Here is a 27,143-nt window from a genome sequence, read left to right as displayed (position 1 = left end):
AGTATCATACATTGCACAGCCAAACGGAGTGTTTCGAAGTGTCTGCAACTTTTGTCTCTTTCCCGTTAAGATTAGATGGTTGAAAATAGCTGGTCTGAATATCAGACTATAGGTGCTGTCCTTCATCAACGGAGGTGATGCTACTGCTGGCTTTAGATCTTGTTTCTTTTTAAAAAATTTTTTTTCTACATTTATTTATTTTGGAGAGACAGAGAGAGACAGCACAAGTGGGGGAGGGGCAGAGAGCGAGGGAGACACAATCTGAAGCAGGCTCCAGGCTCCGAGCTGTCAGCACAGAGCCTGATGGGGGGCTCGAACTCACGAACCGCGAGATCATGACCTGAGCCGAGGTCGGACGCTTAACCGACTGAGCCACCCAGGCACCCCTAGATTTTGTTTCTAATTCAAGAATTTATGTACGTATGGAAAACTTTCCAAAGCTATACGAACTAAATGCCATTTATGCTTTTATAAAGATATAGATAGCTTAGTAAATGTTGTCAGGGCCATCTTGAGAAATCCAGAAACGGATTACCACACACAGCCCATGGCCTATCAGTAGAATGGTGTGCCAGACCTGATAACTAGGACTTCCGTTCAATTTGTTTCAATTAATTTGCCTTTACTGAGAGCCTAACAGTGTGCAAAATTCAATCTGAATTCCGTGGAGGTACAGAAGTGACAAAGGTATAACCTCGGTCTTCACTAGGTGTTTCTAAAATATTTCGTAGAGTATACAGTCTGTATATTCACCTTGGCTATGTTTGGCTCTGTTTTGGAGGACTGGGAATTCCTTTGAAAAAAAGAAAGTATAGAGGGGCGCCTGGGTGGCTCAGTCGGTTAAGTGTCCTGATCTTCGGTTCAGGTCATGATCTCGCGCCTTGTGAGTTTGAGCCCCGCGTCAGGCTCTGTGCTGACAGTTCAGAGCCCGGAGCCTGCTTCGGATTCTGTGTCTCCTCCTCTCTCCCTGCCCCTCCCCCACTCAGGCTCTGTCTCTCTCTCTCAAAAGTAAATAAACGTTACAAAATTTTTTTTTAATATAGAGAGGGGTGCCTGGGTGGCTCAGTCAGTTAAGCGGCCAACTGGCTCGGGTCATGATCTCATGGTTCATGAGTTCTAGCCCCATATCGGGCTCTGCACTGATAGTACAGAATCTGCTTAGGATTCTGTCTCTGTCTCTGTTCTTCCTTCCCTCATGCTCTCTTTCTCTCTGAAAATAAATAAACTTAAAAAAATGGAGAGTGGAAGAACTGGAAAGCAAGATCATCTTCTAGGTGACATTGTATAAGCTTTGAAGTCACACAATGAATGAATCCACTACCTGTTTGCTGCAGGCAAGTAACTTAACCTTCCTGAACCTCACTTTCTTTACCTGTAAAATGAGGGTGATAACTTTTAGCTTAGTGTCTGGAGTAAGGGAGACATGTTAATGCATACTTCTTTAATACAGAAGTTCATTTAGGCATTTGTCTGAAAATGAAAAAAAAATAGAAATCTATAAACAATCGAACCACATCATTCAGAACGAAGCTTTAGAAGGAGGCATCCAATAAATACTTTGGAATGAACAAATGAATGGATAGAGAAAGGAAGGCAGGGAAAAGAAAGGAGGAGAGAAGGTGGACTTTCTTGAGCACCTGTGTTCTTTAGTACTCTCAGTCCTGGGCTTGGTCAGCGATAAGTGATTCGTAGCTGACGACACTGGCTATGGATAGTTGCCTTGCCTTCTTCCTTCCCTTGGGTGTTTTTAGGAAAGTCACATGAACAACTACATTGACATTTTTCCGAATATTCCACCTTGGGTCTTGTAACAAAATGCTCCCAAGAGTTGGAACACTCTGCATGGAGGCTGTGTTGTAACACCCTCTCATCTCCCACACCAGTTTCTCCTAAGCTTTGCAATTCCCATCTGTGAACCTTCTTCATACGAATAAATACCGAGTGCCATTGACAGGTGTCAGTAGCGCAAGTCCTGTGTAGAGGGTCCTCTCAAATGTGTACTTCACTATAGAGGAAAAGCGTTTTTCATCTTAAGAAATCTTTGAATAGGCTCTGCTCAGAGCCCCACTACCACACGCTTCGGCCTCCTTTTGCACAGATGGGCTCTTTGCCTTAAAAGCATAACACCTTTTTTGACTCTAGTAATAGCTTCGTTCTGCTCTTTAAAAAGAAATTGGGGAAGAAATTGAAGTGCATTTCAGAATTTGTTTCTACTATCATATCTGTGAAAGTATCATATAATTATATTGCATTTCTTTTTCAGATTGGCAAGTTATGTGCCCATTCTCAACAGCGCCAATATAGATCTGCTTATTATCCTGAAGATCTGTTTATTGACAAGAAGGTATTAAAAGTTGCTCATGTAGAACATGAAGAAACCTTATCCAGCCGAAGAAGGTGAGAGGGATTTTTTTCCTCTATTTCAGCATACAATTAGCAATTGTGCTTTAAGGTCAAAAACCTTTGGAGTGAAGCTTCTTAAATACACATTATTTAGTTCTTCTGAGTAGAGCATTTGATTAATTAAATTCTACCATTTGTCGATGTTAAAGAGAAAAGATACTGTATTATATGTAAGCCATATTTAAATGTAAAGTTACCATATGTAAATATCCAGTACAGCAACACAGGTGGAATGGGCCTCTCTATTCAAGGTATTTATTGACTAAACAAAACATTTTCTGCTTATGATCTGGTCTCACAACTTTATGGCTTCATTTATGACTTTCCTGGTATTAACGGTGAGTCCAGGTCAAGTTGACCAGAGAGAAACTGACAAGACACACTCATGTGTATACACATACTGTGCATTCTATATACATTCTTTTAAGTATATAAAATTAAGGGTTCACGGGGCACCTGGGTGGCTCAGTCGGTTGAGTGTCCAACTCTTGATTTCGGCTCAGGTCACGATCTCATGGTCATTGGGATCGAGCCTCCCATCAGGCTCCACACTGTCAGCGCTTGAGATTCTCTCTCTCTCTCTCTCTCTCTTTGCCCCTTCCTCCTCTGCTCTCTCTCACGTTCTCTCTCTCTCAAAAATAAATAAATAAACCGTAAAAAAAATACAGGGATGCCTGGGCAGCTCAGTTGGTTGAGCTTCTGACTTTGGCTTAGGTCATGATCTTGTGGTTGGTGAGGTTGAGCCTCGCATCGGGCTCTGTGCTGACCGGATGGAGCCTGTTTCAGATCCTCTATTCCCCTCTCTCTCAGCCACTCCCCAGCTCCCTCTCTCTTTCTCTCTCAAAAATAAATAAGCATTAAAACGTGTTTTAATTAAAAAATAGGGGCACCTGGGTGGCGCAGTCGGTTAAGCGTCCGACTTCAGCCAGGTCACGATCTCGCAGTCCGTGAGTTCGAGCCCCGCGTCAGGCTCTGGGCTGATGGCTCAGAGCCTGGAGCCTGTTTCCGATTCTGTGTCTCCCTCTCTCTCTGCCCCTCCCCCGTTCATTCTCTGTCTCTCTCTGTCCCAAAAATAAATAAACGTTGAAAAAAAAAAATTTAAAAAAAAAATAAATAAAATGAAGGATTCTGTTTCTATTTCTTAAGACAGCAGTCAAGGGACTAACTTCTCTTCATTCCTTCATTCATAAATTCTCTTCGTTCTCTTCATTCCTCCTCCTTTACCGAGATTCCCTCCTTCCATGTTCTAGCTTCATGGTTACAAATTAGGAGTAGACACCGGATGGGACTCCTAACACAAATCTGGGAGAACTGCCTTCCAGAAAGGACTGCACATGTCGCCCACGCTGCCACTGACTCAAGAATAGCTAGCTATGAGTTCTGCTTCCTGATGACTTTGAGGGAATTGGGAGACACTGAAAAATTAAGAGATGGAAATTAAGAGATGAAATAAGCAACAGCTTAGATGTGAGCTAGATTATTCCATTCATATCCATTTACTACAGGAGTTTGGGAAGTAATAATTCTTCGTCTAATATGATCCAGTTTGGAATGTGACAAGAGAGAGTCCCCCCACCAGGAGCATTTCAGAAATCCCATTTTCTTCTCTTTTGTTGACTTCCAACCTAATACATTTCTAGTTTCCCTGTAGCAGCAGTTTGAAATGGTGATTCAGGGACCCAGGAAGTCCCAGAGATGCTTCCAGGGAGTCTGTGAGGTTCTCCTTTTGCTAATTCCATATCCATGTGAAGCGGGGTTTTGTTCATATACTTCAACCAAAACAGTGCACTGCCACAGACTGAATGTGGGAGCCACTGGGAGAATTTAGCTGTCTCCTGTGAAGCCAGGCTAAAGATATTTTGTAAAAATGCAAAAATGGTATCACTTTCTCACCATTTTTTTTCATAAGTGCTATTTACGTTAACATGTAATGGCTCATTGTTGGTTTATAATAAATAAATAAATAAAATCTTCCCGAGTTTTAATTTCTAGGCAATAAATGTCAAATATATATTATACAAACAAATAGCTATATAGAGCAACAAACATTTATTAACCTCACAGTTTCTGTCAGGAATTTGGGAACAGCTTTGCTGGGTGGTTCTCAGTCTCTAAAGAAATCTCGGTCAGTTTCTGGGGCTGCAGTCATATGAAGTGTTGACTAGGCTGGTTTTTGAAAGGAGGCCTCATTTCCTCACCACGTGGACCTCGCGAGTGTCCCCATGACACGGCTGCTGGCTTCCCCAGAATACGCGATCCGTGGAAGAGAGCAAGCAGAAAGCTGCGATGTCTTTTCTGACCTAGTCTGCGAAGTGACATGCCGTCTATTCTGACATCAATTTGTTAGAAGTGAGATACCAATGAAGGAAGGAGTATCAAAGAATTTGCGGACATATTTAAAAACCACCACAGGGGTCCTGGCCCCAAAATATTTGCCAGCCATTTCCCTATACCATAGGGTTTCTTTGGGAGGTTTTTGTCTTTCTGGGAAGACAACATTTGGTCATTTCTCCAGACCTTCTGTAACCCTGACTTGACTTTGTCCGTTGTTCTCCGTTGCTTTCACTCTCTGCCCAAACCACCTGAGAAATTAACCTCAGTCTTTGATCTTTAACTGGGGGAAGCCCCTTGCATGTTGGCCTGAAGTGAAAAAAATTATATCCTATTGTATATATATTTAAATGCTTCTTTTTTTTTTAACGTTTATTTATTTTTGAGACAGAGAGAGACAGAGCATGAATGGGGGAGGGTCAGAGAGAGAGGGAGACACAGAATCGGAAGCAGGCTCCAGGCTCTGAGCCATCAGCCCAGAGCCCGACGCAGGGCTCGAACTCACAGACCGCGAGATCGTGACCTGAGCCGAAGTCGGACGCTTAACCGACTGAGCCACCCAGGCACCCCTAAATGCTTCTTTATTTTGAGAGAGAGAGAGAGAGCACAAGTGGGAGAGGGGCAGAGAGAGAGGGAGACAGAGCGAATCCCAAGCAGGCTCCACACTGTCAGCGCAGAGCCCAATGCGAGGCTCAAACTCACGAACTGTGGGATCATGACCTGAGCCGAAATCAAGAGTCAGACGCTTAACCGATTGAGCCACTCAGGCGCCCTAAAAATAAAATCTTTTAAAAAAGAAATAAAATAAATAAGTGGAATTTTTAAATTATAAATTGTATCTATATATTATAAATGTAATATAATGTAATATGTTTATATTTGTATAATAGTATACGACAATATGTACTTTATCTATATTGCTTCATTTGACTGAGCAGAAATTTAGGAAATGCCTATTATGTGTCAGAATGTGTGCTGGGCATCGAAAATCAAGACACAATCTCAACTCTCCAAAGCAGTCTAATGTGGAAACAGACTGAAATGCAAATAATTCCAAACAAGCTTTATAAACGCAAAAGAATCTTCGGAGTCTATCCCTAGACGCAACCTATAGGAGCAAAGAGCCTGTGCCCAGGGAGTCAGGAGCGGGCCTTCACGGAGAGGGTGGTGTATGAATTTGTAACAGAATCACACGCAGAACTTGTTCAAACTAAATACACCGACCTGGCCCCATTTTGAGACTATCCTGTCAACCTAGACACGTTTATGAGTAAGTGGGAGGTCTTACTTTGTCAAGGCCCCTCTGCCACAGCCTCTGTCTTGGGCTCTGTGGGACCCATTCCCTATTGCCTTACCAGAGAGGGCTCTACGGTACTGATTCCTCCAGGGAAAAATGAAAGTGATGAATGGGCTCTTGGCCAGGCACCCAGATTGGGCACTTTGTTTAGATTGTTGCTAACCCCAAAGGAAAGAAAAGATGGTAAAAATACTACAAAGCCTGTAGGCTTGAGTAAGTGGTGGTCAGGCAGGACTCCTTTGGGTGCTGGGAACATGAACCTGTCCTATGATGCTTCTCCGAGTTGGAGCCGTTCTTCTTGAATTCCCTGGCAGAATAAGAAAGCAAAACAAGAGGAGAATGTCTGATTTCATTTATCTCCCTCCATTAGGCACTGTAGACCCTCTCAGGGAGAGGGGAGAGTTGGGGATTAGAAGATCTCTTGCTCAATGCCCTGGCCCCTGCGATCTGATGTTATTAGGAGGGTTTGTTTTGGAAGAGTGTTAGTACCTCTGTAAATTTCTCAGTATGTTCTGCACAGCATTTCACACTGTCCAAAAAAATATATGTGCCTCTAGCACCCCTGACACCCATTGTAGCATTCAGTCCGTGGAGGTTGCGAGCAAGCTTTCTGAATCTGATTATGAGTTGAAAAGCCCTTTGCCTTATTAAAATAACAACACACAAAGAGATGCAGGATTCCTTTGGTAGCATTCAGAAGTCATCTGTTTGTTTTGTCTGCCCCCAACTGGGTAGTTTGCAACACACAACTAATCTTAGAAATGGCACAGTTCAATTTAAAGGCGACGTGATACTCAACTGGTGGCCTGCGGATGGGATTCAGTGTTCCGTTAAGGTGGAAATATTGAAAATATCTGTCATCACATTTAAAACAGGGTAGGACAAGAGGCACAAGTAGCAATCAGCAAAGAAGAAATGTGATTTCCGTAGTCCTTTCCAGCTCTAGGTCTTCAACGCTTCTCAGACGTCAGCCTTTGCCCACTTGAATGTCTCTTTGGTTACTTCCCATATGATGTTTGCTTTGTCATTCGCGTGGCCCGATAAAGTTTGGTCGAATGCGTGAGCCACACCTGCCCTTTTTCCAAGCCCCAAATCTCTAGTGAAACAGTCCATCCTGCCCCTGTATACCAAGCTGCTGGCCCAACTGCCACCGTGTGAGAAAGTCACACGGTCCCTCCACCCTTGTGAAATTACATCTGTGTCTCCCACCCTTCCCCTTCCTGCACGGCCCCTCCTCCTCTCCCCCTCTGACTTGGTCTAAAGGGGCAATGGATTAGGTGACACTAGTAAATGACCTAGAAAGAAAAGAACAAAAGCTGATCTCAGCTCCCTGGTCCAAAATCAATGCTTACTCCCACTCTCTCTCCGACCGTTGCTCTGGTTTGGCTAGGCAGTTTTGTAAGCTCAGTGGTGCCTTCCACCCTCTGAACAAAACAACAAAGTATGTCCTGAGTGAATCAACGAGTTTCGGCTCTGGTACAAGTCATTCTGCCCTAAATAGGGCCCTGCTTCTTTCAGCATTTGTCAACACCATCTATAGGCTAAGCATTGTGTACGGATTAGACTCTGATGAATAGGAGGAGCTTCTAGCCTAGTTAGGGGGAGACACACAAATCATTTCCATACACTGCGGGCTAATGTCATAGCAGAGCTGTGTCCAAAAGTATGGCAGCACCGCAGCTGGGGGAATTAGCGGCTCTCCTGTAAAAGTCGAGAAAGGCTTCTTGGAGAAGGTAACTTTTGAGCCGGGCCTTGGCGGAAGCTTAGAAATTCAGCAGATGGGGGAGGGAAAAGAGGGCCTTCCAGGCAAAGGGAACAGCCTGAGAAAAAAGTACGGGCTAATCTTTGGAATGGTAGAAAGTTACAGTTGGGGTTCAGACTGTGAAAGGTTCTCTGCCGCAGAATTAAACACGATCCTGCATCACTCCAATTATAATTATTTTAGTTTATGTGCTTTTCTGGGTTTTCAGCTGCTTTTCAAAAAAGAAAATAATGAGCTCCTATTACTTTATATTAAGAAAACAAGAACCTTAATGATAAAGGAGGAAAGTTCAGGATCTGCAGTCAGGGATGAAAGGCTGTTTTTACTTGTAGTGGTTTCCAATTAGTGCTGCTTTGATGCCCGCCCAAGCAAATCACTACAAGAAAGCCAAGGGAATCCCCTCCCCCAGACTGCAGAAGGGGACGCTCGTCTTGAGGACAGTGGGAGCCCTCCAGGGAAGATCACGTGCACCCGGCCCGCAATATTTCAAAATGGCTCGTGCATGCAAAGGGGCCCTGCCCTTTCGTTCCACATTTAACACCCTGAATGGAAAGCTCTATGAAGAGACTCTTTTTTTTTTTTTTTTTGCCCCCGAGCAGGCTGCTGTAAGCAAGTGTTGGGTTTGACCTAAGTGAGCCCTAGGCTTTACTCTTTCCATGTCAAGTGGTATGTTTGGCCTGCACGTATTAGAATAAAGTAGAATTGGAATTGAAGAACATTTCCTTCAATCAAATTGCTTTTCCCATCCTGGGCAGCTAATTGTCCATTTTTTTTTTTTTTTTTTTTTTTTTTTTTTTAGAGACAATTCAGTTGAGCTGACTGCCTTCGTTCATGGGTGGAGGTTCTTTTGTTATCTGTCATGGGTTCCTAGCACAAAGAAAAATCTGGACTGAGTCATACGTGGCTAATTAATATGTCACCTAATTTCGTTCCAGGTAGCTTTCTTTTAAAGAGAGAAATGGAGATCTTTACCTTGCCTCCTTTTAAAATTATAAGCAGAGGGATGAAGCCTTTTTAAAAGAAAAGATAAAAGTAAAACACCCTTAATTCCCATGCCAGATCGAGTTTAGGAATGAGTGACAAAGAGGAGGGGAAATGAGAGAGGCCCAGGAAACTCAGCAGGAGGTAAACTGCCCCTGTCACACTCTGCTGCTTTCAGGGCTGTGGTGTCAGAGGACATTATCACCTGTTGTCGCTCTCTTTTGAAAAGCTCATTAACTCTCCAACAGTTTAGAAAGTCTTTCTTCTGCAAAATCGTATGTGTGGATTTATTTTTAAAAATCCCAGTTTCTTTTGGAGCCCAAAGGTTTATTTCCCCACCGTGTGTAGAAGAAGGTTTTACACGAAGGAATGGCCCGCCCCGAGGTACCGCCACACTATGCTGGGGGACTCAAAGGTATTGGCCAGTTGGCTAGATGGACTGGAGCCCTGCTCTCTGCTCTCCCAAAGGGGGATACTGCCTCACCCCAGAAGCCCTGGGAATTACTTGAGAGCCTGCAATTGTTCCATTAGTCTCGGATTGTTTTTTTTTTTTTAATGTTTATGTATTTTTGAGACAGAGAGGAAGAGAGAGAGAGAGAAAGAGACACAGCACGCGTGGGGGATGGGCAGAGAGAGAGGGAGACACAGAATCCGAAACGGGCTCCAGGCTCTGAGCTGCCAGCACAGAGTCCATCACGGGGCTCGAACCCACAAACTGTGAGATCATGACCTGAGCTGAAGTCGGACGCTTAACCGACTGAGCCACCCAGGTGCCCCTCTCACATTGTTTTCTAATCAAATGTACCATGGATTCTAATGTGAATAGTACACACCAAGAACCAAAAAGAATTCTGCGAACAAGTCTATCAAGAGTAGGTTTTACGGTGGGGTGCGTGAGTGGTGCAGTCAGTTAAGCATCCAACTCTTGATCTCAGCTCAGGTCATGATCTCACCGTTCATGAGTTCGAGCCCCATGTCGTACTCTGCACTGGCAGCATGGAGCCTGCTTGGGATTCTGTCTTTCTCTCTCTCTCAGCCCCTCCCCTGCTCATGCTCTCTCCTTCTCTCTCAAAATAAATAATCTTAATTTTTTTTAAAAAAAAAAGAACAGTTTTAGGAAAAAAAAAGCATGAAACTTTACTGGAGAGACAAGTCTAGAAGGAAATACATCCAAATATTAGTAGTGATTATCTGTGGCTGGTGAGACTACGAATAGGATTTTTTTTTCCTTTTATCTTTCTGTACTTTCTAAATTCTCCATAGTGAGCATATATGTCTTTTACAATGAGAAAGAAAACCAATAGACCTTATTTTTTTAATGTTTATTTATTTTCAGAGAGAGAGTGGGAGAGGGGCAAAGAGAGAGGACAGAGAGAATCCCAAGCAGGCTCCGCACTGTCAGCGCAGAGCCCGACACGGGGCTCGAACTCATGAACGGTGAGATCATGACCTGAGCTGAAACCAAGAGTTAGATGCAGGGGCGCCTGGGTGGCTCAGTCGGTTAAGCATCTGACTTCGACTCAGGTCATGATCTCACGGTTCGTGGGTTTGAGCCCTGCTTGGGCTCTGTGCTCACAGCTCAGAACCTGGAGCCTGCTTCGGATTCTGTGTCTCCTTCTCCTTCTCCCTCTCATTCTCTCTCTCTCTCTCTCTCTCTCTGCCCCTCCCCCCCCCCCAAGAATAAATAAAAATTAAAAAAAAAAAGAGATGCTTAACCGACTGAGCCACCCAGGTGCCCCACCAACAGGCCTTATTTTCAAAAATGAAGGAAGAAATAGATTTTAACCATTGTTTACAGCTCCTGCAAATTTCTTTTCTCCCTCCTCACTCATGCTCTTAGTTCATGCCCATGCACATCTGGCTCCTTCCATTGCCCCAGTGGGCATTGCTCCTCCTAGGAGACAAGCCTCTCTTCCTCTGAGATGTAGCTCACCTCTTCTCAACCCTTTTTGGGGGGTTATATCTCAATAAAGCTGGGATAACATACAGTTCATCCATTTAAAGTATATAATTCAGGGGCGCCTGGGTGGCTCAGTCGGTTGAGCGTCCGACTTCAGCTCGGGTCATGATCTCGCGGTCCGTGAGTTCGAGCCCCGCGTCAGGCTCTGGGCTGATGGCTCAGAGCCTGGAGCCTGCTTCCGATTCTGTGTCTCTCTCTCTCTCTCTGCCCCTCCCCCGTTCATGCTCTCTGTCTCAAAAATAAATAAATATTAAAAAAATTATTAAAAAAATTAAAAAAAAATAAAGTATATAATTCAACTGTTTTTACTATAGTCACAGAGTTGTACAACCCTCACCACAATGCACAATCAACTTTAAAACATTTTCATCACCTCAAAAAGAAGTCCCATGCCCTTTAGCTATCATTCTTCAACCCTCCTCATCTCCCCACACCAACCCTAAGAAGCAACCACTAATCTACCTTCTGTCTCTATAGATTTGCCTATGCTAGACATTTCATGTAAATGGCATCCCATAATACGCGGTCTTCCATGATTGGCTTATCGCGCTTATTAGCATAATGTTTTCAAGGTTCCCCCATGTTGCAGCATATATGAATACTTTATTCCTCTTGAAAGCCAAATAATACTCCATTGTATGGACTGTGTATTTGTTTATCCATTCATCGGTTGATGGACCTCTGTCTTGTTCTGCCTTTTGGCAGTCGCTAATAGTACTGCTGTAAGCATGCATATACGTGTACTTCTTTGAGCACTCATTTGTAGTTCTTTGGGGTATACGCCTAGGAGCGGAATTGCTGGGTCATATGGTAACTCCTGTACTTGACTTTGTGAGGAGCCACCAAACTGTTTTCCACAGCAGCGGCACCATTTTGCATTCCCACCCACGATATGAGGGTTCCAATTTCTCCACATCTTCACCAGCACTTGTGCTCCTTTTTATTTTATTTTATTTTATTGTCCTTTTTAATGTAGTCATCCTAGTGGGTGTGAAGTGATACCTCACTGTGCCTTTGATTTGCATTGCCTGAGGATTAATTGATGTTTAACTTGACTTCATCTTACCAGGCAAAGACCATTCAAACTGCTATCCCAGATTAGTCCAGGGGTTTACCCAGCCCAATAGCCAGTTGGTCGTTGAAGAAGAATGCCAGGAAAAATATTTGGGGAGAGAACATGGTTGTGCTTATTAATAACCACCTCAAAAGATGAAGGGTTTATTCATCTTGTGCATATAAAATAAAATAGTTATCTGGAAGGCGAAAAATATCTTAATTACCTTGCATACTTTCTGGAATATAATATATATTTCATTAAATATTTATATTCTACAGGCTTATAGTAATGGTAATATTGGCAGCAATTAATGTTATGGGGGGATTACTTTGTGCCAGGTCCTGTGCTACACCCTTTACGTGCATTGTCCCAAGTAGTCATCATAGCAGCCTGTCATTAGCTTCATTTTACAATTAAGGAAACTAAGCCCCAGAGGAGTTTAGAATCTGCTTAACGTCTCACTGCTAAGTAAGTAAGGGAGTAGCTGGCATTCGACACTCATGTGGGCCAGACTCCAAAATCAGTGCTCTTACCTACCACTCCTAACAGGTTTTACAGGATAGCTCTGAGAATACAACCAGCATTATAGCATGGTCACTAAATGAAACTGTGCTCTAAATTCAAAATAACTAAGTCACAAGCAAGTTTTGAAAACACAATCTCTTCCTAGGTCCATCCTGCATGTCCTGTGGCAGTAACGAGTACTCTATGACATGGGATGGCCTTTTATGTCCCCAAGTTACCTTGCTCAAGTTTCAAAGAGATTCCCCTGAGTTCTAGAATTTGATGACCCAGACTGTGTTCACATTATTCACATTCTTTGCGGTTTTCGTAGACATTTATCTCGACCCCACCGAGTAATACCCTTCCATACGAAAGTGGGAGGTCTTATGTTTATGGCCGCCCCTTATCCCCTTGACATTTAGGCAGACCCTCTGTGAATCTTCTCCAACTTGCCAGTGACCTTTATGATCATCCAGGGAAACTGTAAGGGTTCAGGGGTGGGGAGAAGCTCAGAGCCTTTTTTTTTTTTTTTAAACTTCTAGGGAAGTTAAATTGGAAGGCTTTGCCACGAATTCAATTTTTCTTCCCATGTGCTATCTCAGAGAGAGTTTGGAGGTAGGAGGAGGCCTAAGAGAAACTCTTTCATTAAAGAGCAGGCCGTCACCCGCCCCCCCCAGACTAATGACCATATTCCATTTCCTCATGGAGTGGGGGGAATTACTCAGCCTCAGCCTTTAGTCTTTCAGTTTCCACTCTTGGGAACTATATTATTACCTTGTAAAACAGAGCATCTCTCCTATTAGCGTTAATTGAACCCATCTTTTTCCTGTTAGAAACTATAATGTTGACTTTTATTTTCAGAGCCCTGTATTGAGCCTCTTCACTTTGGAAGGTGATGGAGCTCAGTGCCCAGAAGTAGGCTGCGAGGGGGTTTGAGCATAGCGGGAGGCAACTGTTGGGGTATCAGAAGTTTTATATATCCCAGTACCCTTTCTCGCACTGTTCTTTCCATCACCCTGGATTTACCGTGCCCCTAGCCTTTGTGAAGATGTGCTGAGTATTATAAGCATGCTCTCTCTTCCAAATCATCAGTTGAAATGAATCGTTTTATAGTAGCAAAGTGGAAAAATGCAAGAAAATAATTTCCACCAGTCTTCCTCTTTTGGCGAGATCAGAGAACAAGCCCCAGAAGGCATTTCTGGGCTCAGGACTCCCACCAGTGTCCAAATGAGATTCAGGCCTCTGGCTCCTCCAGAGGCCTATATATCAGGCCAGTCCATTCTTAGCCTGGAGACAGTATTGAATAATTACTCCACTGCCAGCAAATTCCCTGGCCAGAGTCTCCAAAAACTTAGTAGAGACTTAAGATAGCCTTGATTACGAAGAATGCTTTAACTTCCTTTCTACCAACAACACTGCTTTAGAAAAATAAGGAGTATTTTATTTTTGTTTGTTTACCATCGGACATCTATTGTATAGATATTTTAATATTTCTTTATAAACGTATCCACTTCTCTCCAGTCTGTAGTGCCTTATTTTGTGTGTCCCTGTACATCTGAAACAAAATAATAGGCCAGAAATTTTGCTGGGTAATATGAGTATGTGTATTGATACATATTTGCATATATAATGTGCTCACTCTCTCCTCCTCCTCCCTGTCTCTCTCTCTCTCTGTCTCTCTCTCTGTCTCTCTCTCTCTCTCTCTCTCTCACACACACACACACACACACACACACACACAATTTGTCTTATATGTAAAATAAAAGCCAAAGCAAATAAATAAAACATACTAGGATTCACTCCCTCCTATCTCCCCCCCACACCCATGGGCACCACAATATACACACAAAGAACAAAGAAACCTTCCTCCTCTAGCAGATGTGAGTTTCTCTGACTATATTGTCAGGAGAATTTCATAGCGCCTACAGTGCTCTGAGCACCCTGCAATTGTGATCTGCAACTGTTAGCCAGAGCCTGCATGGAAAGGGGCCATCTCTAGGGTAATAGCATTGTAAATTACAATCAATGCACTCAATTACACCCAGAAACCGAAAGATATGTAGTGCTCCAGTGTGCTTTGTAATCAGCACCTTTGAGAATGTAGGTAACAGCATTCTGAACAAACAATGGAAGCTGAACGTGCTAGAAAATGAACGTTGGAATTAAATCATCCTTCTGATAGGAGAGGCACCTTATATGGCAAACAACTTTTTTTTTCCCCTAATATCATTTTATTGATTTTTTTTTTAAACTAAATTGTGGCCTTGTAGCCTAGAATGTCTTTTAAAATCATTTATGGCTCTAATCAGCCTGGCAGAGCCTTTCTGTCATGCTGATAAGGAAATTAAACTTTTCTCATACTGGGTTTACTTGCCTCTTACGCACAGATGTTTTCTTTTTCTTTCAGGGAACTAATTCAGAAGTTGAAATCTTTCATCAGCTTCTATAGTGCTTTGCCTGGCTACGTCTGCAGCCACAGTCCTGTGGCTGAAAATGACACTCTTTGCTGGAATGGACAAGAACTCGTGGAGAGGTACTCTTTTTTGAATGTTAAATATAGCAGAACTTGGGAAAGAATCATTATATGTTCATCTCAAGGCTAGTTACGTCTTCTCTCTGCCTTCATTAATTACGGAAGAAAACTTCGAGGAAAAACATACACGTGAGCATCTGTGACATGCCAGATGCTGTCTGTAACCTAGAGCCCTTACAGAATTTACAAACTTGGAAGCATGTAGAGAACTGTGCATTCAGGGACATTTTACAAGGTGTGCAGCATAAAACAACTTTGGCTTATTGCATCGCCTCATTATGTGGACCCTTATTTAAGGGGTTTGAGGAAATCACATACATACCAATAGCTATCATTTCGTGAGAGTTAACGGGCATACGAAGCGCCATGCTAAGTGCTTGTCTGTATTAACTCTTTTTATCCTTACACCAGTCCTCTGGAATAAATGCCATTATTTCCCCCATTTCATAGACGAAGATGGAGGAAAGAATAGGGAGGGAAAGAGGAGTGCCATTTCATCAAGCAGTTTTGCTGAAATGGTTGATCACCGAGTGTTAATAGAATCTGTGCTAACATCTGTCATCTATGAAGAATTTGCTCATCGCTGGAAAGGAAAGAATATTTATTCAGCAAATATTTACTGAGCACCTTCTAAGCGCCAGTCACGTTGAAGTGAACAAGCCAGGCAAAATTTCCTGTCCCGGCGAAGCTTTCGTTCTAGTGGGCTCGTGGCATTCCTAACCTCCCTTACACATTCGCATGGGTAAGGAACAGTTTGGGATTAAGGGACGAAATTAGGCGGGGGAGAATGCTCAGGAAACCATGTGGAGCTGACGAACATGCTTCCAAACCTGTCCCAAGTGGCAGCATCTTGTAAGGGGGAATACAGAAGATACTTGAACTCGGGTCCTGAATCTTTTACTAAAGAGTTGCTTAATCTAGGGCAAGTGACTTAATCTCTCTGAACCTTGGTTTCCCGGTCTAAAAAGTGAGGTGGTTGGATTAGAGCCCTTCTGCTCTGGTAGTCTGTGGGGTTTTTTTCTCATTCATTCATTCATACATTTATGTTTTGAGATCCTGTGGGTTAGGCGCCAAGTTAGTGCTAGGGATATGAGGGTGAAGACAGGCAAGTTACTTGCTTTGAGGAGCTTATAGTCTAGTGGGGACCAACATCAGGACAGGTCCTGATGCTAAATGGCTTATGAATTAGCCATGTAATGTAACGGACAGAGGAAGGCTTTGGAGCCAGATGAACTTGGGTTTGTATCTCTGTCCCACTACTCACCGCGTGGGGCCTTGGGTGAGTCACTTAACCTAGACAGTCCCAAGGTCCTCCTCCATAAGGCAAGGGCATCTCGCAGGGCTGTTATAACTATTAGGTGAGGTCATGAATGTAAAGTCCCTAGCCGGCTGGCGCATACCAGAAGCCCAATCCAGGTTTCTTCTGTTCCTTCTCCCTTTCTCCCTTCCCCCTCCACCTCTCCTCTTCCCCCTCCACCTCTCCTCTTCCCAAGCACACGCCTGAAAACCCGCTTATTTCTCAACTAAGCCGTGTTACTGACCTGGGACAGTGAGAATGAGGTGCTAATGAGACTGAAGTTGCATGCCACCCTGGATGAGTCATTGAACTTGCAGGGAGATCGACTTGCCTCCAGCAAATGTGAATCAGGCTACAGGGACTAATGGCCCCACTGCATCCACTCCACTCTGGAGAAATCGTGCATATTTATCATCCTAAAAGCTCATCAGGTTCTAAGTAGAATCATGAAAATGTACTTAACTGCTATGACATATTTTTTTAAGGTGTCAGAGAAAAGCCATTGGTATTTGGCTTTATAAAAAGCAGATGCTTAAAAATAGGTATAAACAAGGGGCGCCTGGGTGGCGCAGTCGGTTAAGCGTCCGACTTCAGCCAGGTCACGATCTCGGCGGTCCATGGGTTCGAGCCCCGCGTCGGGCTCTGGGCTGATGGCTCGGAGCCTGGAGCCTGTTTCCGATTCTGTGTCTCCCTCTCTCTCTGCCCCTCCCCCGTTCATGCTCTGTCTCTCTCTGTCCCAAAAATAAATAAACGTTGAAAAAAAAATTTAAAAAAATAAAATAAAATAAAAAAATAGGTGTAAACAATATCATCTTTAAAAAAAAGAAAATGCCCACAGGTCAAATATGTGGTTCTTACATAAGCTTCATGAGAAACCATCCCAGTGACTTACCCACTGGTATGCTAATAGGGTAGAAATGAACAATTCCTGAATACTAATTTGTTTTAAGCAGCATATCTTCTAACTATGGTCTGTTTTTTTTTATTTTTAAAATATTTATTTAAAAAAATTTTTTAATGTTTATTCATTTTGAGAGACAGGGTGCAAGTGGGGGTGGGGCAGAGAGAGAGGGAGACCCAGAATCTGAAGCAGGCTCCAGGCCCTGAGCTGTCAGCACAGAGCCTGACGTGGGGCTCGAACTCACAAACCGTGAGATCATGACCTGAGCCGAAGTCGGAGGCTTAACCACCTGAGCCACCCGGGCGCCCCAATATTTATTTATTTTTGAGAGAGAGAGAGAGAGAGAGCAAGAGCTGGAGAGGGGCAGAGAGAGGAGACACAGAATCCGAAGCAGGCTCCAGGCTCTGCTCTGACAGCACAGAGCCCAGTGCAGGGCTTGATCTCACAAATGGTGAGATCGTGACCTAAACCAAAATCAAGTCAGATGCTTAACTGACTAAGCCACCCAGGCACCCCTAACCATGGTCTGTCCTTAAAGAAGAAACTTTAGTTGACAGTACATTTATTTGTTAATGTATTCATTTATTTACTCATTTAACAAATATTTGAGCACCTACTATATATCAGGTGCTAATACTGGTTTCTCTATTGTTGTGTTTGTTTAAGGCCAAATGTTATAATCCTGATGGATGTATCTCCTATTGCTCTTTAAGAAAAACAAAATCAGATGATCCAGTTTTAGTTAATTCAAAAGAATTTCTTCCCAGGCCTGTGTTTTTTGAATCAGTGGTATTTTTTTTCCAAAGTTTCTTTTATTTATTTTGAGGGAGAGAGACAGAGCAAGCACGCATAAGCAGGTTAGGGGCAGAGAGAGAGGGAGAGAGGGAATCCCAAGCAGTCTCCACGCTTAGCACAGAGCCCAACGTGGGGCTCAGGGCCATGACCGTGAGCTCATGACCTGAGTTGAAATCAAGAGTCAGATGCAGATGCTCGACCAACGAAGCCACCCAGGTGCCCTGGTGGGATTTAAAAAAAATGTTTTTAAGTTCATTTATTCATTTTGAGAGAGAGTGAACATCAGCAGGGGAGGGGCGGAAAGAGAATCAGAAGCAGGTTCCGCACAGTGTCAGCATGGAGCCTCGTGGTGGGCTCGATCTTACGAACTGCAAGATCATGACCTGGGCTGAGATCAAGAGTCTGCCGCTTAACCGCTTGAACCACCCAGGTACCCCTGCGGTGAGATTTTTTTAAATTGAATTTTGCTCATATAAACTACTTCATGCACAGTATACTTTCATGAAGGATGTGTCCCGAGAATCAAGAAAGTCCTCTTCTCTCAAATGATGGAATCCAAAGCCTGCTAAATTTGAATGAGCCTAAAAATTAGTGAAATGAACTTTTGCACCATTAAAAGAACTCTGTTAACTGAAGTATTTTTTGTTTAATTTGCTAGCTTTAAATATCTCATGGTATCAAACAAAATAATAACATAAAACAAATAGTATCGAGAAAAGCTATTATTCCAAACCCCTTCTGAAAAGTCTGTTGTTTCAAAACAAATTTTATGGTTGATAGGTGGTATCTAGGGAGGGAGGGCAAGAAGGAAGGAAGGAAGGAAGGAAGGAAGGAAGGAAGGAAGGTCGAGAGGGAGGGAGGGAGGGAGGGAGGGAGGGAGGGAGGGAGGGAGAAAGGAAGTAAGGAAATCAAACATATCTGCAGATAGAAGGGTAATATAATCCAGGAAGTAACTCTTGGTTAGTAACCTCAGGTTATAATTAACCTATACTTAAATTACTGACCTAATGCGATGATTGGACTAGGGAATAGTGTCAAACTAGATTTAAAAAAAAAGTTACTCAAGGATATACATTTAGTAGTACAGAGTTCTGTAGCCTGAGGACATGTGTGCCCTCCATTTGTACCATTTATAAAGATTAACTTCACACCGCACATCTCATCGATAGTAAAATGTCTTTCCAGAGCTTTTCTTTGAATTTCTCATTTCGTTTAGTCTTAAGTAACAGTTGCCACTTCATATGGCCAAATCAGTTGTAACCTTGTTATAGTTACAGGTTGGGTTTATATTCCTTTCAAAGTATTTTACTCTCAGTCAAGAAAATGTATGAAAATCAAGGATCCTGAAGGGAAATGAGACTTGTCAGTGGAGACACCTGATTAAAAGGAACATATTGATACTAAAGAAAATATGGATCAATATCCATGTCAGCTGGGTTGTCAGAGCTATTTATACCCTCCTTCTACACATGTACATATAGACCACTCAACTTTTAAAGAGTTCAAACCACTGTTTCTCTAAATATGGTCGTATTTCACATCCTTTCAATTGTTGGCTCTTATGAAACTAATCAATTAAAACATGAACGAAGAGAATGTTTCCACAGATCTAGTCTGACGGAGTAGCACATAAAGCTGCTATTTGTCCTCGTAACCTCCCCCCCACAACCCACCCCGCACCCCATCTTGGCTTGAGATAAACATTGGATTCTGGGATTTAGCAGAGAAATCTTGGAATTAGTGAACTTGGCTCATGTGAGGGTACGCGCTTTCGACCTGAGCTACCATGTATCGTATAGGCAGAGCTTTCGTACAATTGCCTCTGTCAAACTACGGAGAATTTCAGTTAGAGAATCCCTGGGACCAAGAGAAGCATAAAGGATCTCATGGGAGTGCGTTAACCCTGGGCTTAACAGGTAAACGTAGGCTTTGCCTGCATTGGTGCTGAAAATACCTGTATGAAGAGTAAGCAGTGTAGTAAAAACATCCTCACACACCCTTTGAGAACTGTGAGGCTAAATATCTGGATCACGGACTAAAATTTTCATTCTTCTTCCGGATGGTTTGATACCCTCTGGAAGGTAAGCCCCACTGTACTGTTTAAATCAAGTTTGTCTTTAAATTAGTGTAACAGGAGCTACTTAAACTTACACGTGTTCAAAAACTGCTAGTTTGAAAAAAATGCGATGTTGTCTGTACATTTAGCATCTGATCATTCAGGTTCCTGCAGCAAAGACTGAGCACTTCTCATACACTGGGCCCTGTGGGGCATAGTGATAAGTAGAATCCAGTGCCTGCTCCTGCTGAGGAGTTTACAGCTTAACGAGAAGCAGTCCAGGGAGAGTTCCCCTCAGCGGTGTCAAAACAGAGGCTCTACCCCTCCTTATTGATTGCGTGTGTGTAATTGAGGTGAAATTCACATAACATAAAATTAACCTGTGTAAGGTATACAATTCAGTGGCATTTCGTACATCCGTGATGTTGTATAATCACCACCTCTGTCTAGTTTTAAGACCTTTGCATCGCTCCAAAGAGAGAGCTTGTCCTCATTAGCAGTCATTCTCCATTCCCCGCTTCCCCCAGCCCATGGCAACCAACCAACAGTCCGCTTTCTGTCTCTATGGATTTACCTATTCTGGATGTTCCATATAAATAGACTCATTTACTTAGCATAATGTTTTTAGGGTTCATCCACAATGAAGCATGTATCAGTACTTAATTCCTTTTTATGGCCAAATAATATTGCATTGTCTGGATATGGCACATTTTGTTTATCCACCGTCATCGGTTTTCCACCCATTTTCACGTGAACCCTGAGCTCTATCAGGCTTCTCTCACCACCTCTGGATTCCGCATGGCTCACCCTTAACCTTGAGGACAGGGCAGCCAAACCTTCAGGTCTCCCAGCGCCATCATCTTGGACCACCACCTAAATGCTAGCCTCTCCTTCACCTTTCCTCTTTACACCCCTTTGCAGTCATTCTCCCGAGTGTTTTTCTCTCAGCCGTATGTGTGTGGTCAAGTAGCTTCTCCTACCATCAGCACACCTCCCATAGGGTTTTATGCGTCCCTAGCGATTTTGAAGCTTATCAGTTCTGTATATGTAAGGACTTGTACTTTGTGGCATGACACCTTAGCCCCCTTTGTGATTCAGTCCTGGCTGGTCTTGCTCCTTGTCATGTTGCTTTTGCTGTTATCTTCTTGGCAGTTCCACATAGCCACTTCTGCACATAACAAATCAGTATCTATTTTGTGTTTGCTCAGGATGACTCTGGGACTCTCTCAGTGGAATACGTGAGGCACCTGGCATTAGAGAATATACTCCCTGAGATGTGCAGGGGCAGATTTCACTGAAGGTGCCTCCTCTCCCTCCTCTGTGATCTTACCTCGCATTTCACCTGAGAAATTACACACACACACACACACACACACACACACACACACACACACCATGTGTGTAACGCACGCTTATTTCCACTGATCAGACAAGTCTTCCCATGTTCATAATGCCTCTTCAGAATTACTCTGCTTAATTGGAAAGGCCAAAGCAGGAATATACAAAGCAATTGTTTTAATTTTCAAGGATTTTTGTTCCTATCGCAAAACCTATTGCAGACAAGTAGGGTAAGGAGACTATTTTTCTCTCTCTTGTACTGGGTTGGATGGATAGACTGTGGCATATCAATCAGTGGGAGTGAGCATGAGATCATCCCTTAACACCCAATTCCTGACATATGGAATATAATTTTAAAAATGAGAGCAAAAAATATCTTCTTTTGGTCCCTATAATCTAGGAAAGGTGAGGGAGAATAGTTGATTGTTTTCATAAGCTACTTAATTTTTAAGTTTATTTTATTTTTTGAGAGAGAGAGCATGTGTGAGCAGGGGAGGGGCTGGGAGAGAGGGAGAGAGAAAATCCCAAGCAGGCCCCACACTGTACGTGTAGAGCCCGACACAGGGCTCAATCCCATAAACCACAACATGATGACCTGAGCCGAAATCAAGAGTCAGACACCCGATTGACTGGGCCAACCAGACATTCCCATAATGCAGTTATTTTATTTTAGTTTAGTTTAGTTTAGTTTAGTTTAGTTTAGTTTTATTATTTTATTTTAGTTTTATTATTTTATTTTATTTTATTTTATTTTATTTTATTTTATTTTATTTTATTTTATTTTATTCTTTTCTTTAAATTCAACTTAGTTACCATACACACTGTAATCTTGGCTGCAGGAGTAGAACCCAGTGATCCTTACATATGACATCCAGTGCTCATCCCAACAAGTGCCCTCCTCAACGCCATGACCCATTTAACCATCCCCCCCACCCACCTCCCCTACAGAAACCCTCAGTTTGTTCTCTATATTTAAGAGTCTCTTATGGTTTGCCTCCCTCTCTGTTTTTATCTTATTTTTCCTTCCCTTCCCCTATGGTCATCTGTTGTGTTTCTCAAATTCCACATATGAGTGAAATATGATATGTGTCTTTCTCTGACTTATTTTGCTTAGCATAATGCACTCTAGTTCCATCCACGTTGCAAATGGGAAGATTTCATTCTTTTTCATTGCCTAGTAGTAGTCCATTATATATAAATATATATACACACACAATAAACACACACACACACACACACACACACACACACACACACTCTGTGGCCTATGGGTCTTATCTTCACTTCTTTCCTTTACCATCAAACTGAAGATGGTGAAGTTCTATCTAGATACAGATACAGATACAGATATAGATATAGATATAGATGTAGATATAGATATAGATCTCTATATATACCACATTTTTATCCGTTTGTCAATGGACATTTGGGCTGTTTTCATAGTTTGGCTATTGTTGATAGCGCAGCTATAAACATTGGGGTGCAGGGCACCTGGGTGGCTCAGTCGGTTGAGCGTCCGACTTCGGCTCAGGTCATGACCTCAAGGCTCGTGAGTTCGAGCCCCACATCGGGCTCTGTGCTGACAGCTCAGAGCCTGGAGCCTGCTTCAGATTCTGGGTCTCCCTCTCTCTCTCTGCCCCTCCCCCACTCATGCTGTCTCTGTTTCTCAAAAATAAATAAACATTAAAAAATTAAAAAAGAAACATTGGGGTGTATGTGCTCCTCCGAATCAGCATTTTTGTATCCTTTGGATAGATACCTAGTAGTGAAATTGCTTGGTTTTAGGGTAGTTCTGTTTTTAACTTTTTGAAGAACCTCCATACTTTTTTCCAGAGTGACTACACCACTGTGCATTCCCACCAACAGATGTTGGCAAGGATGCAGAGAAAGGGGAATGCTAATGCATTTATTTTAAGAACATTATGTAGGGGCGCCTGAGTGGCTCAGTCGGTTAAGCCTCTGATTCTCGATTTTGGCTCAGGTCATGATGTGACAGTTCATAAGTTCGAGCCCCGCGTCAGTCTCTGCACTGACAGTGTGAAGCCTGCTTGGGATTCTCTTCTCCCTCTCTCTCCCTCAGCCCCTGCTGAGACCCTGCTCATGCTCTCTCTGTCTCTCTCTCTCTCTCTCAAGATAAATAAATAAAAACATTTAAAAAACAAACCTCTGTTTTGAGGACTTTGGTGGAAAGGGACCAATTTCTAGCACTAACAAGTCTTTCATTTGGTGTACGTAACAAAATGGGAAGAACTTCACAATCTTCAGTTTGACAGTGAAGGAATTAGGTGAAGATAAGACCTACAGGCAACAGTGTATACATATTCAGACGCACATGTACGCATGCACAGCTCATTGCAGTCACATCCAAACAAGGTAGTGATATACACCAGTTGTTGTCTATAGCTCCCATGCTCTCATGCTAAAATAGGTTATTTGTTATTTGGGTTTTGCTTGTTTGTGTTTTAGGTTTAGGTGGTGGCTTTCCTCCTAATGGCTCAGGGCAGTGCATGTACAACTTTTTCTCTTCCTTAAAGATTTTATTTTTACATAATCTCTACCCCCAGCATAGGGCTCAAACTCACAACCCCGAGATCAAGAGCCACACACTCCACTGACCGAGCCGGCCAGGCCCCCCAAAGATTTTTGTTTTTTTTTTTAAAGTAATCTCTACACCCGCCATGGGGCCAAACTGACAACCCCAAGATCAAGAGTCACATGCTCCACTGACAGAGCCAGCCAGGAGCCCCCATACAACTTTAAATATGGCACAGCCAATGGAAGTACCAACGGGGAAGGAAATATACGAGACAGACTACAGAGCCAAAAGGAAGAGGGCACAGGAAGAAAAAAGTAAACAGTGGATCGTGGACATAATATTCAAAGGCATTGATTCATGTCCTAAAGTCATTTGATCGGAAGTTTGTTTAGGCATAGGGCAGACTAAAATCATGCCAAGGTCAAGGCCCGGTGGCTCTTCTTAGCGGCCCCTGTCATGATGGTTTGGGGATTAGAAACTTTAGCATCGTCTTCTGCATCCCAGCTCTTTTCTTTCTGTGGCTAGTTCTTCCTTTGGCCCCTGCCCCACAGGAAGCTCTGCTTACTGGCAAGAGGAGAGAATGTTTGCCTAGCCCTACAGTTCTTGGTCCCCCACAGACATTTTTGGATTTCATTTTTGCTTTAGTTTTCCTGGAAGCGGAAGCATACGCTCGGTTCTTTCTGATTTGGGGAACTGCTATGTTAGTTAGCCTGAGTGCATGCCCTAGAATGAAGGTACTGAAGCACCCTCCTGCTTGCTAGCACGGCAGTTCACATCTCCTACCTCGCTTCAGGTAAGTCCAGATTATTCGTGGAGAGGCTTTGAAGGAAAACTGGGTCATGTAGAGGAGGACTTGATTTGGTAGAGCATGAAGTATTTATGGCAGCTGAAGACTTTTTAAAATCCCAGTGAGGTAAGACATCAGATAAGTTTGGAGTGTACCTCTGTGTAATAATCCCTCTGAGAGCTTAGATTGGCATATTTTTCATCATAGCTTTATCTCAAAAGTAGTGTTTAGTGACAGGTATTTTTCAGGACCTACTCTATGGCAATACGTGACACTTATCCCTTAAGATTATGGTGTCGCATATAGTCGCTCTGCCTTCAGAATTGAGAAAAACCCAGCTTATCCCACAGACTGACAGCTTAACATGGTGTACCACGTCTGGGATCCGGGATGGGCTGCACCTGACTACTCTCATGTCTGAAGTACCAGGACATATTTTCATGGCTCAGTATTGATGTCCGTAACCACCTGTTAAAGACCCACGGCTTATTACTATAAACAGATTGTGTCCTATTAGTACTTAGGCCAGCCCTTCCTGTGCTCAATTGGATCAGTTCATTATATAGAGAACGTTTGGGGCCCTTCAGGGCCAGTCTCAGGATACCCATATCCTCAACAAATAAATACCACCTCCCAATTGCCCTTCGAAATGTGATTCTGATGGTGGGCAAGGCCAGCCTCATCTTATGATCATGGCTCAGAGAACCAGAGCTCTTATAGCCCAGAAAGCTTAGGAGATGTGTCCATGAAGGACTATAGCTGCCTTTAAGAAATTACTCATTTAACATACACTCTAAATATTATTTCCCCCTCAAAGCAAGTGCATTGGTAGGTCACAGACTGATTATATGGATGCCGCCAGTCCTCAAAACCTTTTTCTACATCTTCTTTGGGAAAAGCCTTGAGGGCATATGGCCAGCCTTTGGGGCCTGTCAGTTGCTGGTTCTCAGCCAGCTTATCTTCAGTGGTGCAGGCTGAGGATTATGGTAGAAAGACCCCGAGAGGTTAGCAAACAGGAGTCAGGTGACAGGTGCATCTTGGGAAGAGTGCAGTCTTTAGAATGATGCAGATGGAGATTTTCATCTCCGTTCAGACACTGCGTGCTTCGGGCAGGTCATTGGACATCAAATTCTGTTACCTGATTTGTCAGATGGGGATGATACTTACTCTACAGCATCGTTGTGGAGATGTGTTCTAGCACGCAGGCACTGAATACACGATAGCTGTTGCTGATGTTACCACGTCATTATAGTTTGGCCGAGCAGGCCAGATAAATAAATGTCCAGAGCAAGGGTGAAGAAGTGTAGGCCACTCCTCCTGTAAAGGTAAACTGGATTTGGAGGAAAATATCTACAAGTCTTTTGGAACCAAACGGTTGAATGGGGTAGCTGATCGAGCCTGTTCATACCATGCGGGGTCCCTTTGGAACAAGAAGGTGAAATAATGGGGCTGTTCGTTTCTTGTGACACTGTGATCGGCCTCAAATGGGATTTCCAAAGAGGAGTTCCAGAAATGTTTTAAGTAATGTCACAGTCACTGATGGACATGACACGGTTTGGGGTGTATACATAGTGGTAGATGTTTAGGAATTTGAAATCTGTCATTACTTTATGTTCACCTCCCAGAGAACATGTAAGGTAGGTGGAGAATTGATTGAAACAAGGCTGCTGGGCAGGATGAGTCCCCTGACCTGTTCCTGAGAAGGCAGTTGGGCAATCTCCTTTAACAATTCCAGTGTCGGGGTGCCTGGGTGGCTCAGTCAGTTAAGTGTCCGACTTCGGCTCCGGTCATGATCTCACGGTCTGTGGGTTCGAGCCCTGCATCCGGCTCTGTGCTGACACAGAGCCTGGAGCCTGCTTCAGATTCTGTGTCTCCCACTCTCTGCACCCCTCCCCCGCACACACACTGTCTTTCTCTCTCTAAAAAATAAACATTAAAAAAAAATTTTTTAAACACAATTCCTGTGTCACTGCATCAGAATGCTTCTGACCTTGGGGTGCGTTGGCCCAGTAGGTTAAGCATCCAGCTCTTGATTTCGGCCCAGGTCATGATCTCACGGTTTGTGAGTTCAGGCCCACGTTGGGCTCACGTGCTGACAGCTCAGAGCCTGCTTGGGAATCTGTCTCTCCCTCTCTCTCTCTGCCCCTCCCCTGCTCACGCTCTCTCTCTCAAAATAAACTTAAAAAGAATAAAGCTTCTGACCTCCACAAACACCTGAAACACACCCAAAACATTTTCACCCAATTACTCTGACCCAGGAGGGCTACTGCTGGTAGTCAGTCACTAAGTATCAAAGAAAACAGACTCTTGAGACTCGCTTGTGTGAAGGACAGGGAAAGATCTGTCAGAGAAGCCTTGATTGGGAGCCTCCCACCAGTGGGCCTGCCCTTTGCCTGCTCCGACTCCCTTGTTGTTGTAAATGTCGTGGTGGTAGTGATTTTTTTTAATGTTTATTTATTTATTTATTTATTTATTATTATTTTTTTTATTTTTGGGACAGAGAGAGACAGAGCATGAACAGGGGAGGGGCAGAGAGAGGGAGACACAGAATCGGAAACAGGCTCCAGGCTCTGAGCCATCAACCCAGAGCCCGACGCAGGGCTCG

The 27,143-nt window shown here is 43.3% G+C and overlaps 1 protein-coding gene across 4 annotated transcripts in view; it reads left to right on the top strand.

Annotated features, from left to right (window-relative positions):
• Positions 1-27,143, top strand: part of GPC3 (glypican 3) — a 424,445-nt gene that overhangs the window by 280,195 nt on the left and 117,107 nt on the right. For all 4 annotated transcript variants that reach the window (XM_047082089.1, XM_047082088.1, XM_047082087.1 and 1 more), the window contains 2 exons: positions 2,264-2,397; positions 14,703-14,828. In XM_047082089.1, the coding sequence (XP_046938045.1) occupies positions 2,264-2,397; positions 14,703-14,828 (260 nt within the window). The remainder of the gene's footprint in view (positions 1-2,263; positions 2,398-14,702; positions 14,829-27,143) is intronic.

Source organism: Lynx rufus, unplaced genomic scaffold (assembly GCF_022079265.1).
Source record: "Lynx rufus isolate CCGP_SWC_20201006 ecotype Redwood Valley unplaced genomic scaffold, mLynRuf1.p SCAF_19, whole genome shotgun sequence".
Taxonomy (NCBI): Eukaryota; Metazoa; Chordata; class Mammalia; order Carnivora; family Felidae; genus Lynx; species Lynx rufus.
The sequence above is the reverse complement of the archived record's forward strand: the minus strand, read 5'-3'. Positions and strand labels throughout refer to the sequence as shown.